The sequence below is a fragment of the Thamnophis elegans genome, chromosome 4, assembly GCF_009769535.1.
Source record: "Thamnophis elegans isolate rThaEle1 chromosome 4, rThaEle1.pri, whole genome shotgun sequence".
Lineage (NCBI taxonomy): Eukaryota > Metazoa > Chordata > Lepidosauria > Squamata > Colubridae > Thamnophis > Thamnophis elegans.
Window position 1 is genome coordinate 44,998,936 of NC_045544.1, and position 17,871 is coordinate 45,016,806.

General features: G+C 43.3%; 1 protein-coding gene across 1 annotated transcript in view; it reads right to left on the reverse strand.

The window, feature by feature from the left end:
* The window catches only part of AHI1 (Abelson helper integration site 1), a 101,066-nt gene that overhangs the window by 66,801 nt on the left and 16,394 nt on the right, over nt 1–17,871 (reverse strand). The window contains 10 exon segments of the mRNA XM_032215779.1: nt 4,877–4,952; nt 4,954–5,010; nt 6,109–6,264; nt 7,280–7,311; nt 7,314–7,445; nt 7,448–7,463; nt 13,815–13,910; nt 14,589–14,781; nt 16,092–16,311; nt 17,292–17,449. Coding sequence (XP_032071670.1) covers nt 4,877–4,952; nt 4,954–5,010; nt 6,109–6,264; nt 7,280–7,311; nt 7,314–7,445; nt 7,448–7,463; nt 13,815–13,910; nt 14,589–14,781; nt 16,092–16,311; nt 17,292–17,449 — 1,136 coding nt within the window.

Here is a 17,871-nt window from a genome sequence, read left to right on the forward strand (position 1 = left end):
GCCGTGGCTTGCGAACGCTGCGGCCCAGGGGTCCTGGAGGAGCCATCAGCTATCGGCCACGATTACTGAGGCCGCCTGAGTGCGCCGCCAGTCCAGCTGCTTGAGAACGCCAAGGCCCCATGAGAACGCTGCGGCTTGTGAACGTCTGGAGGAGCCTATGTGGGGGAGCCCCGACCCTACTGTGACTGCCACCAATCGCTGCGGTCTCAGCTGTTGGAGGTCCATCTTGGGGGGGGTGGGGGCTGACCCCTGTTTTGTTGCCTGACTGCCTCAACTGCTGCTGTGCTGTTGCGGGGTTAAGATTAGGGTCAGGGTTAGGGCTAGGGCTAGTTTAGGGTTAGGGTTAGGTTAGGGTCAGGGTTAGTGTTAGGATTAGTGCCAGGGTTAGGATTGGGATTAGGGTTAGTGCTAGGGTTAGGGTCAAGGGACCCCTGCTTGTGCTCCGGCTTATTATTCTGCGTTTCCATCCCAGCAGAAAGATGAGGGCAGGGGGCGAAGAGGACGTGTGCAGGGAGTTTGCTTCTTACCTCCCTTCAATTGTTATTAACGTACCACCTGTTCCAGACTCTTGGACCTCGTTCCCTCTGTTGGAGAAGATTGGAACATAGCCTTTCCTTCCATACTAGGACGATCTTGTACGAACTCAATTTTGCACTGTTGCGCAATTTTTAAATTGGTATGGTGAGTGTATGTGGCATGATTGTGACTGAATGAATGTGCCCACTTTATTAACCTATTATTGCTGTATTTTGTGTTTTTAACTGTTACATGGGGATTGCTTGGGAGTATGGATGTGGATGTTTGAGTGGGCTGGGACTACAACCTGGTGCCTCCTGCACTGAGTGCTATTGCAGAAGTGTCAGGGGGGCCCAGGCCCAATCCCAGCCTTAGAATGCTTAAGTCAAATGGCCTGCCGAAGAATGCGGTAGCTATGGGGGCACGGGTGTGTGGGCCGGAACATTACGGTCATGACGGTGAGGGGCAGGTATGGCGGGAAATTTAGGGCTATCCATACCAGGGAAGGAGGGTTCGCTACGTCACAGCGATCCCTCCTTCCGGCCCTATTAGTTCCATTCCAAGGCCAGATGGCTTGAGTAGTCGGGCCCTGGTCTCAGGCTGCTGTTGCTAAATGCCAAGTTTGTGGTTCACAAGGCTCCCCTCGTCTGGGACCTATATTAGACGAGGGGGCAGACCTGGCATGTATTACTGAAACCTGGCTGGGCCCGGAGAAAGGAGTCCCCCTCACTGAAATGTGCCCAGAGGGTTTTCAGGTGCTTCATCAGCCACGACCCCAGGGAAGCGGTGGGGGAGTGGCTATCATCATCCAAGGGTCCTTTAGTTCCTCGTAGGATCCCTGCTCCGGAGCTTGTCGGGTGTGAGTCCTTGCTGGTGAAGTTGGACCTTGGGTCAAGTGGGGCTTGTTGCTAACGTACCTTCCTCCCAACAGCGTTGCAACAGCCCTCCCCTTGCTCCTCAAGTCCATAGCCGAGCTAGCGGTTGAGTTCCCCAGGCTTATTGTTCTGGGGATTTCAACCTGCCTTCGCTCGGCGAACGCTCTGATGGGGCACAGGAGGTTCATGGCTTCCATGACAGCCATGGACTTGACCCAAGTAATATTCGGGGCCTGACTCACTCAGCGGGTTCATACACTTGACCTCGTATTCCTCTCGGAGCAGTGGAGATGTGATCTAGATTTGAGGGGTATTGAGATCTTGCCCTTGTAATGGTCTGATCACTTCCTACTGAGGCTTGACTTTTGGAGACAAATCCCCCACTGTAGGGAGGAGGAAACCGATTAGGTGGTTCCACCCCAGGCGCCTGATGGACCCTATGGGATTTCAGACAGCGCTTGGCGTAATACCTGACGCAGTCTGGTGGAGACCTTGGTTGCTGCTTGGAATTCAGCGGCGGCGGGGGCTCTAAATTGGATTGCGCCTTTACGGCCACTCTGAGGTAGCGGATCCGGAGGGCTTCTTGGTTTACCGAGGAACTCCGGGAGATTAAGCGCCAAAAGAGACGTCTAGAGTGCCACTGGAGGGCCAGTAACTCTGAGTCAGACCGAACACTGATGAGAGCCTACGTCAGAGCCTATCTTGTGGCAATATGGGCGGCGAAATGTGCGCAGTTTGCTGCTCTTATTGCGTCTGCTGAATCGCACCCAGCCGCCTTGTTTAGAATAACCCGCTCCCTCTTGAAAGGGAGGGATGCAGATGATCCTTTACAAGGTAGAGCTGAGGAGTTTGTTTCAATTTCTAGCAGATAAAGTCGCTCGGGATTCGGACAGACCTGGACTCCAATTGCTCAGAGCCAGCCGAGGTACCAGGGGGAAGGTCTTGAGCGAAATTTATGGATTGAGTTTCAACTTGTCACGCCTGAGGAAGTGGACATGGCCATGGGTAGCGGTGAGTGCCTCCACTTGTATACTGGACCCGTGCCCCTCCAGGCTGGTCACAAACAGCAGGGAGGTGACATGTGGCGGATCTGGACGATTGTTAACACCTCTCTCTGAGAGGGATCCTTCTCGCTCCTTCTAAAGGCTGCGGTGGGTGAGACCCCTCCTGAAGAAGCCGTCTTTGGATCCAGCCATCTTGAGCAACTACCGTCCAGTTTCCAACCTCCCCTTTGTTGGGAAGGTTGTTGAGAAAGTGGGTGGCCTTTCAACTCCGGCAGTCCTTGGATGAAACCGATTATCTGGTTTCCTTCAGTCTGGATCATGCCTGGCTACAGCACAGAAACCGCTTTGGTCGCGCTGATCGATGATCTCTGGAGAGCCAGGGATAGGGGCCATGGCCTCTACCCTGGTGCTCCTTGACCTCTCAGCGGCCTTCGATACCATCGACCATGGTATCCTTCTGCAGCGGTTGCAGGAGGTGGGAGTGGGAGGCAACCGTTCTTTGGTGGTTCTCCTCCTACCTCTCGGACAGGTCGCAGTCGGTGTTGGTCGGAGGGCAGAGAATCGATCCCCAGGACCCTCAATTATGGGTGCCGCAGGGTTCGGTCCTGTCCCCCCCCTTATTTAATATCTACATGAAGCTACTGGGTGAGATCATACGTCGGCACAGGATAAAATACCACCAATATGCGGACGATACTCAGCTGTATCTGTCCGCCCCATGCCAACTCAGTGAAGCGGTTGAAATGATGTTCAGTGCCTGGAGGCTGTCAGGGGTCTGGATGGGAATGAACAAGCTTGGACTCAATCCCGACAAGACTGAGTGGCTATTGATGCTCCCTCCCAAAGATTGGCGATGTACTCCATCTCTCAGGCTGGGGGGTGAAATTATACGCCCCTCAGAAAGGGTTCACAATTTGGGAGTCCTCCTGGACCCACAGCTGACTTTAGAACATCATCTGTCGGTTGTGACCAGGGGGGCATTTGCCCAGGTTCGCCTGGTGCACCAATTGCGACCCCTACCTGGACAGGGAGGCCCTTCGAATAGTCTCTCATGCCCTTGTGACCTCAAGACTGGACTACTGTAACACGCTCTACATGGGGCTGCCCTTGAAGAGTATTCAGAGACTTCAGCTTGTCCAGATGCAGCCGCGCGAAGCGATTGTGGTGCACCTCGGTACACCCACGTTACACCTATCCTCCGCGAGCTGCACTGGCTGCCTATTGGGCTCCGGACACACTTCAAGGTGCTAGTCGTTACTTTTAAAGCCCTACATGGTATCGGACCTGGGTACTTGAGAGACCAGCCTCCTGCCAATTACCTCCCTACGACCGATTAGATCCCACAGATTAGGCCTCCTCCGAATTCCATCCGCCAGCCAGTGCCGACCGGCAAATCTCTGGAGGAGGGCCTTCTCTGTGGCTGCTCCGGCCCTCTGGAACGATCTCCTTGTGGAGATCCGACCCTCACCACCCTCCAGGCTTTCCGCAAAGCCACGAAGACCTGGTTGTTCCGGCAGGCCTGGGGCTGATGAATTTCCAGCCCCACTTGAAATGTTGTGACTGCTGTGTTTTTTATTTTGTCTGTCTTTTGTCCTATTTGTATTCCCTTCCCCCCCTTTGCTTGTTAGCCGCCCCGAGTCCCTCGGGAGTGGGGCGGCATACAAATTAAATAAACATTCTAAACATTCCAAGAGTGAATATTTCATTTGAATATAGCATTATGTTTCTGGAAGGGATGAGGGCATACTAATTTAACTACTAACATCTTGCTAATTTAACTTCATTGCGGTCATTAACTAGCATAAGAAAGAACTATTATTTAAATATCCAATAAACAAACTAAATTGACAACATCAGGATAGTTAAGAAAATAAAGACAGACAAAAAAGAATATCACTTGCCATATTCTAGCCTCCATCCTCACTATTCCAGATTCCATTTGTAGTGAAGCTTTGGAGATTCAGTGAGGAGGAATTTGGAAAATTGCTCCTGAAAATTTAGACTGAACAGATTGGACTGGTATAAGATTGGAAAACTTACAACAAATTTGAGCCAATGGGTTAATTATAAATCTATTAATTTGATGTTCTAAACAATTTAATTTATTTAAATTATTGAACTTCATTCAGAAGTCACATGAGCCCAATTTTGATAGTTTGTAATATTAAGATTACATGACTTTGACTTACAAATAGTGGTAGCTGAATACTGAAAGGTTTTAGGATATAAGGAAAAGGAAGTGGAAGGATTTACTGATATCACTTGAATTACTCCGAGAAGACATCACTAAAATAAAATAAAATAAAAATCTGTCATGTGAGGAGAAAAGATTAAAAAGTACCCTTTAGCATTTGGTTATACTTTAAATTTGAATAATCAATCAAATTTCAAGGATAAAAAGAAAAATTTCCCCTCCAAACAGTTCACCGCATACATAGATGGCAGGTTAAAATAAAAATAGGCCTTGAAACTCTCACTTACAAACAACGGGATAACCATCTCTTCCTGCGCAACCTGCTGCTAATGTCCGTCCATCTTCAGAGAAACGAATGCAGAAAACATCCCATATCTCCTGCTTTCAAGGAAAAAAGGTATTTGTTCGGCAATTGGCACACCTGCAGATCCAAAGCAAACCGTTATTTATATGCTTGTTTAAACAATATTATTTTCAGTGCGTGTACGTGGTGTGAAAGATTTCAATGAAAAAATTCATAGTTTCATATAACAAATTGGTTATGACTTAGACTTCTGAGGAACAGAGGTATGTCATCATGCTTTTTTTACCTAAACTAGAGTCATATAAAGGGAAGATTAAAAAGGTAATAATTTAATTTAATAGATTTAAATTAGATATATTTAAAAAATCAAGAACACATTTAGCACTTAATATCTGAAGCAGTGCTTCTCTCCCGCTTCCCTCTACTCTAATGCATGTTTTTATGAGGAACCAAAATATATATCGTGCTACATTATTTTATAAAATACATTTATATTACAAAGAAAAGGCAATTGGGTCATCTTAACTTAGAATATGTTTTTGAATGGGATCTAGTCTCATTTATTTTTACTTATACTACCTTTCTCTATATATGTTGCTTCCAGCAAATTGCACCCATATCTGGAGTACATTAGAGTTTGGGAACAATAGGGTGGCTTGGTTTTTTTTCTAGAAAAACAGTCAGTCATTTATCAGCACACCAACTTTGGCCCTGAACAAATGCATTTTTAAATTTGGGATCACTGACACTTCAGTATAAATCTTGTAATAACTACATTTTACAATAGCATTCATCATATACCAAGGGATGAAAAAGTACATAGGCTTAAAACTTTCCCTTCATTTTCCAAGTAGAATTCTGGAGATGAAACAGCATTTCAGCAGGCTCAAAGAAACAAAAAGATTATGACTATTCAAACTAACACTAGTGTTTTAACTAGTAGTCTATTTTCTTAAATTTATTAGCTTTCTGTACTATCCATATTTTGTAATTGTCCATATTTTAATAAAGATACAAGTGTTGTATTTTTCTGCAAATATCTACAATTCACCTTGTCATAAGCAGCATTAGACATTTCTCAAAAAGCTAGAAAAGAAACCTCAAGTCCTTCCTGCTTCTATAAAGTTCACTAAAGTAAGATTATAACAATGGTTTGATTTTTTTTAAAAAAGGCTAATATCAAAACATGTAACAATTATCTGAAAATGTTTTCACCTGTCCAGGAAGTTTTGACCACTTAAATGGTTCTTCCTTTTTCGTTTGAGTTCCAGAATTCAGTATTGTTTTAGATTTATCATTCTGTAGATCCAAGAATGATGTGCTATGATATTCTTGCTGAATAGCCATCATGGATCGCAAAGAAGGGTTTACCTACAAAAATATATATGAAAACAATTTTAATATATGTTTTATAAAACAATGTATGTAATAATATAAAACAAAAATATAAAATGTCAGTACGTGAAAAGTATAAAGAAAATACAATGGACCATTTAAAGCAAAGGGGTGCATATCAGAATATTCATATGAAAACTAAGTTCATTTAAGTAAATCAAATTGCAAGTACATCCAGGGTTAGTTAACACACACATATATGATTTGATTTCTCCATCCTCAAAATATATTAAGCGTGCAATTATGTTCATTTGCAAATGCCTTTCCTCAGATTACTATCATTTCCCATCAGTGCTACAGATTTTATTACTGTTCATTAATACCTACAGCTGCTACATGATGTCATGAAGCTACTAACAGAACCAACTCATACTCCTAGCAAGACATGTCAAAGTATATAAAATTCCGTAATCAGCAAGCAGTTGTGTAAACATGCATACTCATTCTACTGTGCTACAGTCGAAACTGTTTGTATGGAAGCATAAGGCATCTTTTTAAGCAGAATGAGAATGTGTTCGTATGAATACCCAATGAGTTAAATCACTAAGGATAACCATTTGAATACTGTAAGATAAAGAAGTTTTCTAAACTGATACCCTTTAAATCACTAGCTACATCCAGCTTATCAAAACATGATAGCAATAACATTGCTGTTAATCAACTTCACTAAAGCAAAACCTGATCTATAACCTCAGCTTTAGCAGTCTTCTTGAAAAAACAAAAAAGAGGAAAATTTCCCATGTAGTCTTCCATTTTTGCCAAAGTGTAACTACTTCACTATTCAACAGCATATTCCTTAATTTATTTATAGCATAAAATAGAACTGTATTAGATTACTTGAGGGGGATAAGTAAAGATGAGAATTAAATTTCAGAATTTAACACAAGTGGAAACATTTTTTTCTCCACAGCTAATAATAAAAAGGCCAAGAAGACAACATTATTTTGTCATGGTCACAAGATAGATTTTAAAGACACTGAAGTTAACATACGTGATCGGGAAGTTTGATGCCTTTTACAGTACGTACAATGTTGAAGGGTAATTGTTTCTAGGACATTTTGCCCACCAGTCATAAACTTCTACCACATGAAGTTGTGACCTGGTCCTTGGAGGAGGAGAATATAACTGAAGACGTACTTTTCCACCAACGTTCAGACTCCATTTGCACCAACAAGCTGAAAATGACCAAATAATTAAGATGGGGGAAAAACATACATTAACACTGAGGTATTTTATTGATAAAAGGACTAATAACAGCACTCTAAAACCATAAACAAGTGTGGTGTTGCAGCTAAGATACTGGACTAACAATGGGGAGACCTAAAAACCACCCAGCCTAAAAATCTGTAAAGATTTTCAGTGACCCAGGTCATGGTTTTCCGAAAGGTACTTTTTCAGGAGGCAGCTGGACTTTGTTATTGCTTTGAAATGTTTTGTTTCAAGAAGCTTCTTCCACTCTGACAGGACAGTAGGAATGGAAGGATTTATATTCCTTGCAGACAGCCTGTCATTTGGAATTGGAATTGGAAAGTTTATTTATAGGCCGCCCTTTCCCTGGGGGGACTCAGGGCGGCTTACAATTCATGGGGAGGGGAATACAAACAGTGAGACATAAAACAATACATAATTAAAAATAGAACACAACATTCATCATTCGGGTGGGGACGGATTACAATCTAACCCCAGGCCTGACGGGATAGCCAGATCTTAAGGGCTGTGCGGAAGGTCTGGAGGGTGGTGAGGGTACGGATCTCCACGGGGAGATCGTTCCAAAGGGTCGGAGCTACTACCGAGAAGGCTCTCCTCCGCGTAGTCGCCAGTCAACACTGACTGGCAGATGGAATTCGGAGGAGGCCTAATCTGTGTGATCTAATTGGTCGCGAGGAGGTGATTGGCAGGAGGCGGTCTCTCAAGTACCCAGATCCATGAAGGGCTTTATAGGTGGTAAGTAGCACCTTGAAGCGCACCCAGAGATCAACAGGTAGCCAGCGCAGCTCGCGGAGGATAGGTGTTATGTGGGCGAACCGAGGTGCACCCACAATCGCTTGCGCGGCCGCATTCTGGACTAGCTGAAGTCGCCGGATGCTCTTCAAGGGCAGCCCCATGTAGAGCACGTTGCAGTATTCCAGCCTTGAGGTCACAAGGGCACGAGTGACTGTTGTGAGAGCCTCCCGGTTCAGGTAGGGTCGCAACTGGTGCACCAGGCGAACCTGGGCAAATGCCCCCCTGGTCACAGTCGATAGGTGGTAATCAAAGGTCAGCTGTGGGTCCAGGAGGACTCCCAAGTTGTGAACCCTGTCTGAGGGGTATAGTGTTTGACCCCCCAGCCTGAGTGATGGAATACTTGCCAAATTATTGGGAGGGAAACACAACAGCCACTCGGTCTTATCCGGGTTGAGTACCAGTTTGTTAGCCCTCATCCAGTCCCTAACGGCTTCAAGGCCCCGGCTCATCACGTCCACTGCTTCATTGAGTTGGCACGGGGCGGACAGATACAACTGGGTATCATCCGCGTATTGATGGTATCTTATCCCGTGCCTCCGAATGATCTCGCCCAGCGGTTTCATGTAGATGTTGAATAGTAGGGGGGATAAGACCGAACCCTGTGGCACCCCATATGTTAGGGGCCTAGGGGTCGATCTCTGCCCTCCAACTAACATCGACTGCAACCTGTCCGAGAGGTAGGAGGAGAACCACTGCAAAACAGTGCCTCCCACCCCCACCTCCCGCAGTCGTCGCAGAAGGATACCATGGTCGATGGTATCGAAAGCCGCCGAGAGGTCAAGGAGAACCAGGATGGAGGCATAGCCTCCATCCCTGGCTCTCCAGAGGTCACCGGTCAATGCGACCAAAGCGGTTTCTGTGCTGTAACCAGGCCTGAAGCTGGACTGAAATGGGTCAAGGTAACTAATTTCCTCCAAGGTCCGCTGAAGCTGGGAGGCCACCACCTTCTCAACAACCTTCCCCACAAAGGGGAGGTTGGAGACTGGACGATAATTCTTGAGAACGGCTTGATCCAAGGATGGTTTCTTCAGGAGGGGTCTCACCACCGCCGCTTTAAGTGCGGAGGGGAAGAGTCCCTCCCGAAGAGAGGCGGTAACAACCGCCTGGATCCAGCCCCATGTCACCTCTCTGCTGTTGGCAACCAGCCAGGAGGGGCACGGGTCCAGTAGACAAGTGGAGGCACTCACAGCTCTCATGGCCTTGTCCACATCCCCAGGGGCAACATCCTGAAACTCAACCCAGCGATGGTCTGCCAGATTATCCTCCTGTGCCTCGGCTGGATCTGCAAAGTCGGAGTCCAAATCCGATCGAAGCCGAGCAACTTTGTCCGCTAAGAACTGCACATAGTCCTCAGCCATACCCTGCAAGGGGTCCCCCGTATCCCTCCTATTTAGGAGGGAGTGGGTTATCCTAAACAGGGCGGCTGGGCGCGACTCAGCGGACGCAATCAAGGTGGCGATGTACGATCTTTTTGTTGTCCTAAGTGCCCTGATATACTCCTTGGTGCAAGATGTTAAGAGTGCTCGGTTCGATTCGGATTTATCGGACCTCCATAGGTGCTCTAGGCATCTCCTCCGGCGCTTCCTCTCTCGGAGCTCCTCGGTAAACCAAGGAGGCCTCCGGGATCCACCGCCTCGGAGCGGCCGTAGTGGCGCAATCCGGTCAAGAGACTCCGATGCTGCCGAGTTCCAGGCAGCAACCAGAGTCTCCACCAGACTGTGGGCGAGAGTATCAGGAATAACCCCAAGCTCCGTCTGGAACCTCAAGGGGTCCATAAGTCGCCTGGGGCGGAACCACCTGGTCGGTTCCTCCTCCCTACAGTGGGGGTTTGGCCTCCGAAAGTCGAGCCTCAGTAGGCAGTGGTCTGACCACGACAGGGGTATGATCTCATTACCCCTCAGACCAAGATCATAAATCCACTGCTCTGAGAGGAATACGAGGTCGGGCGTGTGACCCGCTGAGTGGGTTGGGCCCCGAATTACTTGGGTCAAGCCCATGGCTGTCATGGAAGCCATGAACTCCTGCGCCCCATCAGAGTGTTCACCGAGTGAAGGCAAATTGAAATCCCCCAGGACCATAAGCCTGGGGAACTCAATTGCTAGCTCGGCTACCGACTCAAGGAGCGAGGGGAGGGCTGCTGCAACGCAGTTGGGAGGCAGGTAGGTTAACAGCAAACCCACTTGACCCTTGAGGTCCAACTTCACCAGTAGGGACTCACACCCGACAAGCTCCGGAGCAGGGATCCTACGAGGTGCTAGAGACTCCCGGATAACAATAGCCACACCCTCACCCCTTCCCTGGGCTCTCGGCTGATGAAGCACCTGAAATCCTTCTGGGCACATCTCTACGAGGGGGACTCCTCCCTCCGGGCCCAGCCAGGTTTCAGTAATACATGCCAGGTCTGCCCTCTCGTCTAAAATTAAGTCCCGGACGAGGGGAGCCTTGTGAACTACAGACCTGGCATTTAGCGACAACAGCCTGAGACCAGGGTCCTGATTACTCGTGCCATCTGGCCTCGGAGTGGAACTCATAGGGCCGGAAGGAGGGATCTCTGTGACGTAGCGAGCCCTCCTTCCCCGGTAATGGCCAGCCCTAAAATCCCCGCCATATCTGCCCCTCCCCGTTACGACCATAATGCTCCGGCCCACTCCCGTGTCCATGGTCCCCCCGACCACCCCAGTGACCCCCACATTCCCCGGCAGGTCCTCCGAATCAAACATACTCATTCACTCACACAAGCAGTCCCCACGTAATAATTAAAAAACACAGAAAATACAGCGGTAATAGCAATAAAAAGTGGGATCATTCACTCAATCACATACAATCCCATGCACTCACCATACCAGATTAAAAATTGTGCGAGTGCGCGAAGTCCATACAAGGCTTATATCTTCTGCCAAGACCAGTAGAGAGTCCAGTATAACATATGGTAAAAAATATATGGTCCAAGAGGAGTGTTCCGCCCCTCTCCTTTTCTCCAGGTTCTAAGACACACCCGACAGGGGAGAGGCCACACCTTGAGGAAGGCTGGGTTAGATGGAGCGGAAGGGGGGGGGGATCTAGACAGGTCGCAGTGGCAGCAAGCCAGCTTCCAGATCTCATCAAGCATTTGCATCCTTTTAGAGGGTCGTAGAAGCCCTTGGAGATTTAGCTGTGTCCTCAAGATCACCTGAGTGGTGCTCCTGGTTCCCGTAGTCCTCTGGAAATCCATTCCTACTCGCACACCATTCAAAGCAGTTTTTCCTTGGAAATCAATTCCTACTCCCACACCATGTTCATCCCAAACTGTTTAGCTAAAATTCTGTAGAGATTCTCTGGCATCAAGGTCATGGCAGTCCCAAAGGTGCTTTTTCAGGAGGCAACTGAACTTCGTTTTTTCTTTGAAGAAGTGGTATTAAGGCTACTCTCTTACAAGTCAATCTACCTCATAGGATTATTTTGAGGGTGAAATAAACCCTCTCCAAAGCTCTTTTGAGCTTCTAAATATTAATAAATTGAAGTAATAACAACAATAGTTAACAGTAGTTTAATTGAAGTAGCAATGAACCACGGGTTTTCCTGTCAGAAAAATACAATCCACATATTGACACAAACTGGTCATCTGATTAAGTTACTGTTTAATGTCCTCTGTTTATGTGAATTTACATAACAGTCAACTCAGTACAATAAATGCTTATCTTTTGCCAGGTAGGGGAGTATATGCACTTTTTGCCCACCTCCTTCAGAACCTGGATGACTATTTAAGTATCTTAATTGAAAAGATCCAAAAATATTTTGTACTCCTATATATAGTATACCATAATAGCTTTTGCCTTTTGTTTAACAACCTAAAAAAAAAAATTGCAAAATGAAAAAGGCCTAGAGATAGGCAAGTGAAATGAAAGAAGAACATTCAGGTATCAATGGCCCAAAGGTGCTTTTTTCAACAGGCAACTGGACTTTCTGGTTTTTATTTGAATACGTTTTGCTTTTCATTCAAGAAGCTTCTTCACCATCCTGACTGGATGGTGGGGAATGGAAGGATTTATACTCCTTGCAGACAGCTGGTCATTTGCATTCTTTTTTGAAGTGAAACATCTTCAAGGAAAAACCAGAAAGTACAGTTGCCTCTTGAAAAAGTACCTTTGAGACAACCATGACCTGGATAACTGAGAATCTCCACAGGCATTCAGGTATCAATGCTTAAAATTAGACATTAAGAACCAACTAATTGATTCTGAACCAGATCCAATTGTTCCTACCAGAACCAATGGAATGCCAATGTCTCCTATCCTTTTGCTACAGCCTGATAAATGAATCTTGCCAGACTATGCCAGAGTTATTTCTACCATACAGTTCTTAATTTTCATTCAAAAGGGATATAAGGAGTCAAACTCATATTATAATTTCCAGACTATAGGTTTAGCTATAATAGCTGAGTCAAAAGAAAAACATTTTGCAGAAACTATCATCCAATGAACATTTATTCTATTTCAGCAACTAAATTTCAGCAGCTGTGAAAAGGCAACTAGGCCCAACTCCCAATGAATCTGGGCAGATCAAAACAATCAAAGAAATTACAACAGCCATCAATAAAAAAGAGTGTGACAGATGGATGATGTGAGGGGTCTCACTCTTTTTCATCCAACACCTAGATAAAGAGTCACACTATAGATGCTCTTTTGACCAATTGGGGACACACAGGGGTGAAATTCAGCAGGTTCAGACAGATTTTGGAGAACCGGTAGAGGAAATTTTGAGCAGCTCGGAGAACTGGCAAATACCACCTCTGGCTGACCCCAGAGTGAGGTGGGAATGGGGATTTTGCAGTATCCTTCCCCTGGAGTGGGGTGGGAATGGAGATTTTGCAGTATCTGCCACTCCCACCAAGCCACGCCCACAGACCCGGTAGTAAAAAAATTGAATTTCACCACTGGGGCACAGTTGCCCTCCACAGCTGCAGTATGATCCCAGGAAAGACTTGTTTGGTTTAACGAACGGAAGAGAAGTGCTACATGCACAACTCCACACACAGTTCAAAATGTATTATATAACACACATACAGATAAAATGATGAGTGCAAAAATATTGCTATCACATTAATTGGGGCTCACAATGACATCACATGGCCAAGAGATAGTTGACAATGCTTTTTGATTAGTCTGGTGATTTTGTCATTTGTATTGCTGTCTTCATTACTGACTCAGAAACAAGCTGGTTTTGGGTTTCATTAAATGGTACCAAAATAAATTCAGGAAAGCAAGCATAAATAGCCATCACATATTTCATCAGAAATCCAAACAGAAATAATTGTGAAGACCCTCCATCCAACTTTTCAATAATGGGGGTGGATAGATATATGATCTGCTATATTTTACAAATTGAATTTTTTTTAACATAAACTAGTTGAAATATACCTTGACTAATTTTCTGCCTATATACAAAGTCTATTCTTTGACTATATGCAAACCAATTTTTGTGTTTATCTTTGTTCAGATTTAATGCTTCAGTACAATATTTCCATTAAAGCAAAAAATAAAAACCTTTAGAAATGCCCAACAGATTTTCCGAAAGCCGCTTTCCTGGGCTTGAATATCAAAGTTGGCCTTTGCATCATTCATGCTCAAAAAATCAAGAATCTGGAAGTAGAAAACACATTTTATTCAGTTTACATTTCTGTAATTTCAGTCATAGAAAATATCAGTTAATTTTCCTGGGTTTTTCTTAAATCGTTTGTACATATTAGTTTCCTATGATAGACCTCTTGTGGCAAATAGAGTAAGCAACTGAGATTTATTCAGAACCGCAATCTAAAGCCTTGCTGTATTTTTTGAATTTCAGATCTCACTCAGGATGTCATAAAAACAATGGATGTGAGCTTCACCACAAGAAAATGTTTTCAAAAGCGTATATACAAACTAGATGTTATGGATTGAAGAAACTTCCCAGATGACACTCCTTTACTTTTGCTTTGATTCTAAATTTGTCTTTTTCCCTAGCAACCAAGTATTCAGTTAAGCAGTAAAATAGATGACTGGATTCTTAAGAGACCTGAAAATAAAATATTGTATTCTCTGATGTTGCAAAAACAAAAAATGGCCTACGTGCATCTTTAAATTTCACCAAACTGTCAGAATTTTTTTTAATGAAAATATTTTTATGCAATTAGACTATCTGGTCTGCTTCCACCACCAAAATGTGCATTGTTCCTAAACAATCCAGTTTTGAAATTGTGCATTTTACCCATAAGAGGAAAGATACGGAAAGTATTTGCCAGAAGGAACTAAAGATAAAATGATTAATGAGTCATTTCTTACCTCAAAAAACAGAATTACTTTGGGGGTCCCTTCAGCATCTTGGAGAAAATAGTTGAAACGTTCATTGAATAGTATTTGCTCCTCCCATTGTGGTAGTGTTGATTTAAACTGTCTGAAATCGTAAGGCTGGGTCATAATAGGAAGAATATGTCCCACTTTCTCTTGTTCATAGAAGGATGAAACTCGTCGACTGCTATATAAAAACAATACATGTCACTGAGTTATGTCGTTTCTATTATAACTGTCTCCAGAGTAAGTAGCTTTAATTTAATAGAAAAAGCGTTCAATATCCAACTATCAACTGGCTTAAATGGCCCACTTCAAGGAATAATGAGATTTGTTTGTCTTTGGGTTGTACTTGGATTCCTTCTTTGCATTGGTTCAAATACTGGGCTAAACCAAAAACAAACAAACAACATTGAAGGTTAGCCTTATGAGCAAATCAGAATATAGTGAACTTATTCAGATTATTCAAAGCAAAGTCCAAACCACAATGAAATACAGAAAAGTGAATTAATGTGAGTTTGGTGCAGGTGAAAGGTTACAGACAGATAACCTTAAGAGCAAAAAAATTAGAAGCTTGGATTATCTTCATTTGTTATCACTTAAAACTAATTCTTACAAATGGTTAAAATATTGTAGACATACTGCAATGGAAAGTGATTCATATGATATCTGTCACAGGTTTTATTTGCAGACTAAAATTGTCAAAAGTTCAATGGAGTCTGTTCCCCAGAGAGCACGGGTGTCAAACATGTTGCATCACGTTGCCATCACATGACGTATCGCGACATTTTCCCCCTTCACAGAGCTGGAGTGAGTGTGGACTGCGCGTGACACATCCGCGCCAGTTTGACACCCCTACTGTGGAGTATGCATAAGGTAGTAGCAAATATTAGAGGTTAGGGAATAAGTAATTTCTTCATTTTCCTTTCTAAATACTGCAGATTAGATATAATATTGACTCCAGCCATGATACATTCTTGACTATATCATCAAAACTCTTAATATGATATTTCTGGAAAATCCCAAGAGTATTATCCTGGAGAGAATCTGTGCATATTTTATAGGCTGTCCTTTTTGAAATGAATGTTCATTACATCTATGGTTATCTGACCACCCAACAAACTTACAAACAGTATTTGCATTACATGCAAATGGCAATGAGAATTGTTATTTGAAATTACAAAAGAATGATAAATTCTTAAATGTCTAAATTTACAATCCAAAATCCAAATACTAACTCCATCTAAAACAGCTTAAACATAGGAACCTCAACTCTGTTCAGTAAATGAGAATCATTGTGGAGCAGAAATAAGGAATATTAAATAAACTACATTTTTATTTGACACATTTTTGTTTAAACACATTGAATGACCCTCATTTAATGGGTTATATACATCTATGTGGATCTAGAAAAACCAAAATTTATCTGAGCTTTTCACGGACAAATTAATTAACATCAACAATTTTAAAAAATCTACAGTAAGTCAGTAAAATCACCTATTCTCTTTCTTCACATATAAGCCAGTTTTCTCATCAATCACATGAACCTTAACCATTGGATGGGATACCATGAAATCAGTTTTAAGACGATCAGTTCGATGAATGTAAACCCCTAAAACAAGGTTATCATCAAACCCAGGTTTTGATTCTGGTGAAAGATTCCCAGAAGTCATGTGTAAAGTATTTTCTGTCATGTTTTCAGTATCTTCTTCTAGAGCTAGGAGAAAGAAAAAATAGGCTTTAGTAAAAATTGGGAACTACTGTTAAGTTTATTGCTGTAATTACCAGTAAACCTACAATTTAAAAATTTGTCTTAAATGAATTTTCAGTCAACTCATTTATTATGAGTCAGATCATGACTTCCATGTATAACAGCTGCCTTGAATGATTCAACAGTATAAACACTTTGATATGGAAAGTACTTCTGCCTGGGAGCTGTCAGAAATTTTAGTGACTTCATGAAGATGCCAGAAGAGGCAGGAGTAAAACTGGCAGCCCCGACTAGAGATGGATAGGTGCTTTTAGATTTTAAATTGTAAAGTGGATGCCTTAAGGCTTTCAAGGCTTAAAATATACATTTCACCCCTTAAAACCCTACAATAAGGAGTTAAGTAAAGTTCTTTGCAACCTATTTCACAATATGACGCAACTCTGGCCAGAATTTAATTTAATTTAATTTCCACTTTTATTATTTTTGCAAATAACTCAAGATGGTGAACATAACCAACACATTTTTCCCCTACTGTTTTCCTCACAACAATCTTGTGAGATGAGTAGGGCTGAGTGTGAGTCACTGGCCGAAGGACATCTAGCTGACTTTCATGATTAAGGCAGGACTTGAATTCAGGGTTTTCATTTTCTAGCTTGGTGCCTGCACCAGTAGACCAAACTGGCTTTCTTTATTATGTCTGAAATTATTAAAACAGCCTTACCAGCACCATTATTTACAAATGCAACTTAAACTCAACAATGTGCATACATAACATCCTGGCCCAATGACTGTGAAAATAGTCAGATCTTCTTAAATGCAAGCAGGATCCCTCATCTCAATCATCGTAATACAAAATTAGTGGATTACTGTTCTGCTCTTTATGCCACAAAGATGGGGAAATTTGGGCAACATATACACACTACAGGCCTCTTAATTGAGAATTACTTCCATTAGAAAACATTTTAAAACACTCTAATCACACAAACCTTTGGGGGATTTTCTTTTTGCTTTTTTGCCTTTTGTTTCCTGCTCTATTAACAGATCACCTTCTTTAGATTTGGATACAAATGGTCTTTCCAAAGATCTCTTTTTCCTGGTATTTTCTTCCTCTGGCTCATGTTGTAATTCAGACAGGAACATTGCACTGAATGAAAGAAGTCATGGGGTTAACAAGGATTTGAAATATTCTCCCAGATTTAATGCTTTAATAATTACATTCTGTAATGCAGGCAAACAACACACACATTCGAAGTGGCTTGAATGGATTTAACTGAGATACCTTGCCCACATAGTTTGTTCAGGAAAAGTTTATTAAAAATCTCATCCTATCAAGCTGGATCTGTGGTAGAATAAGCTCAGAATCATGGTGAAATACAAGCTGAGGGATGGCATGGCTAAGAATCTAGGCAACATGACAAGGAAGGTATGGTTTCAATTTTCATTCCTACCAGTAGCCCTCAACTTGTGATCGATCAGTTGCTTAGCAATCGATCAAAATTACAACTGACTTCCCAAAAGGGACCTAAAACCCTAAAGTTCCAATGACTGCCTCTCCATAAATTCGCA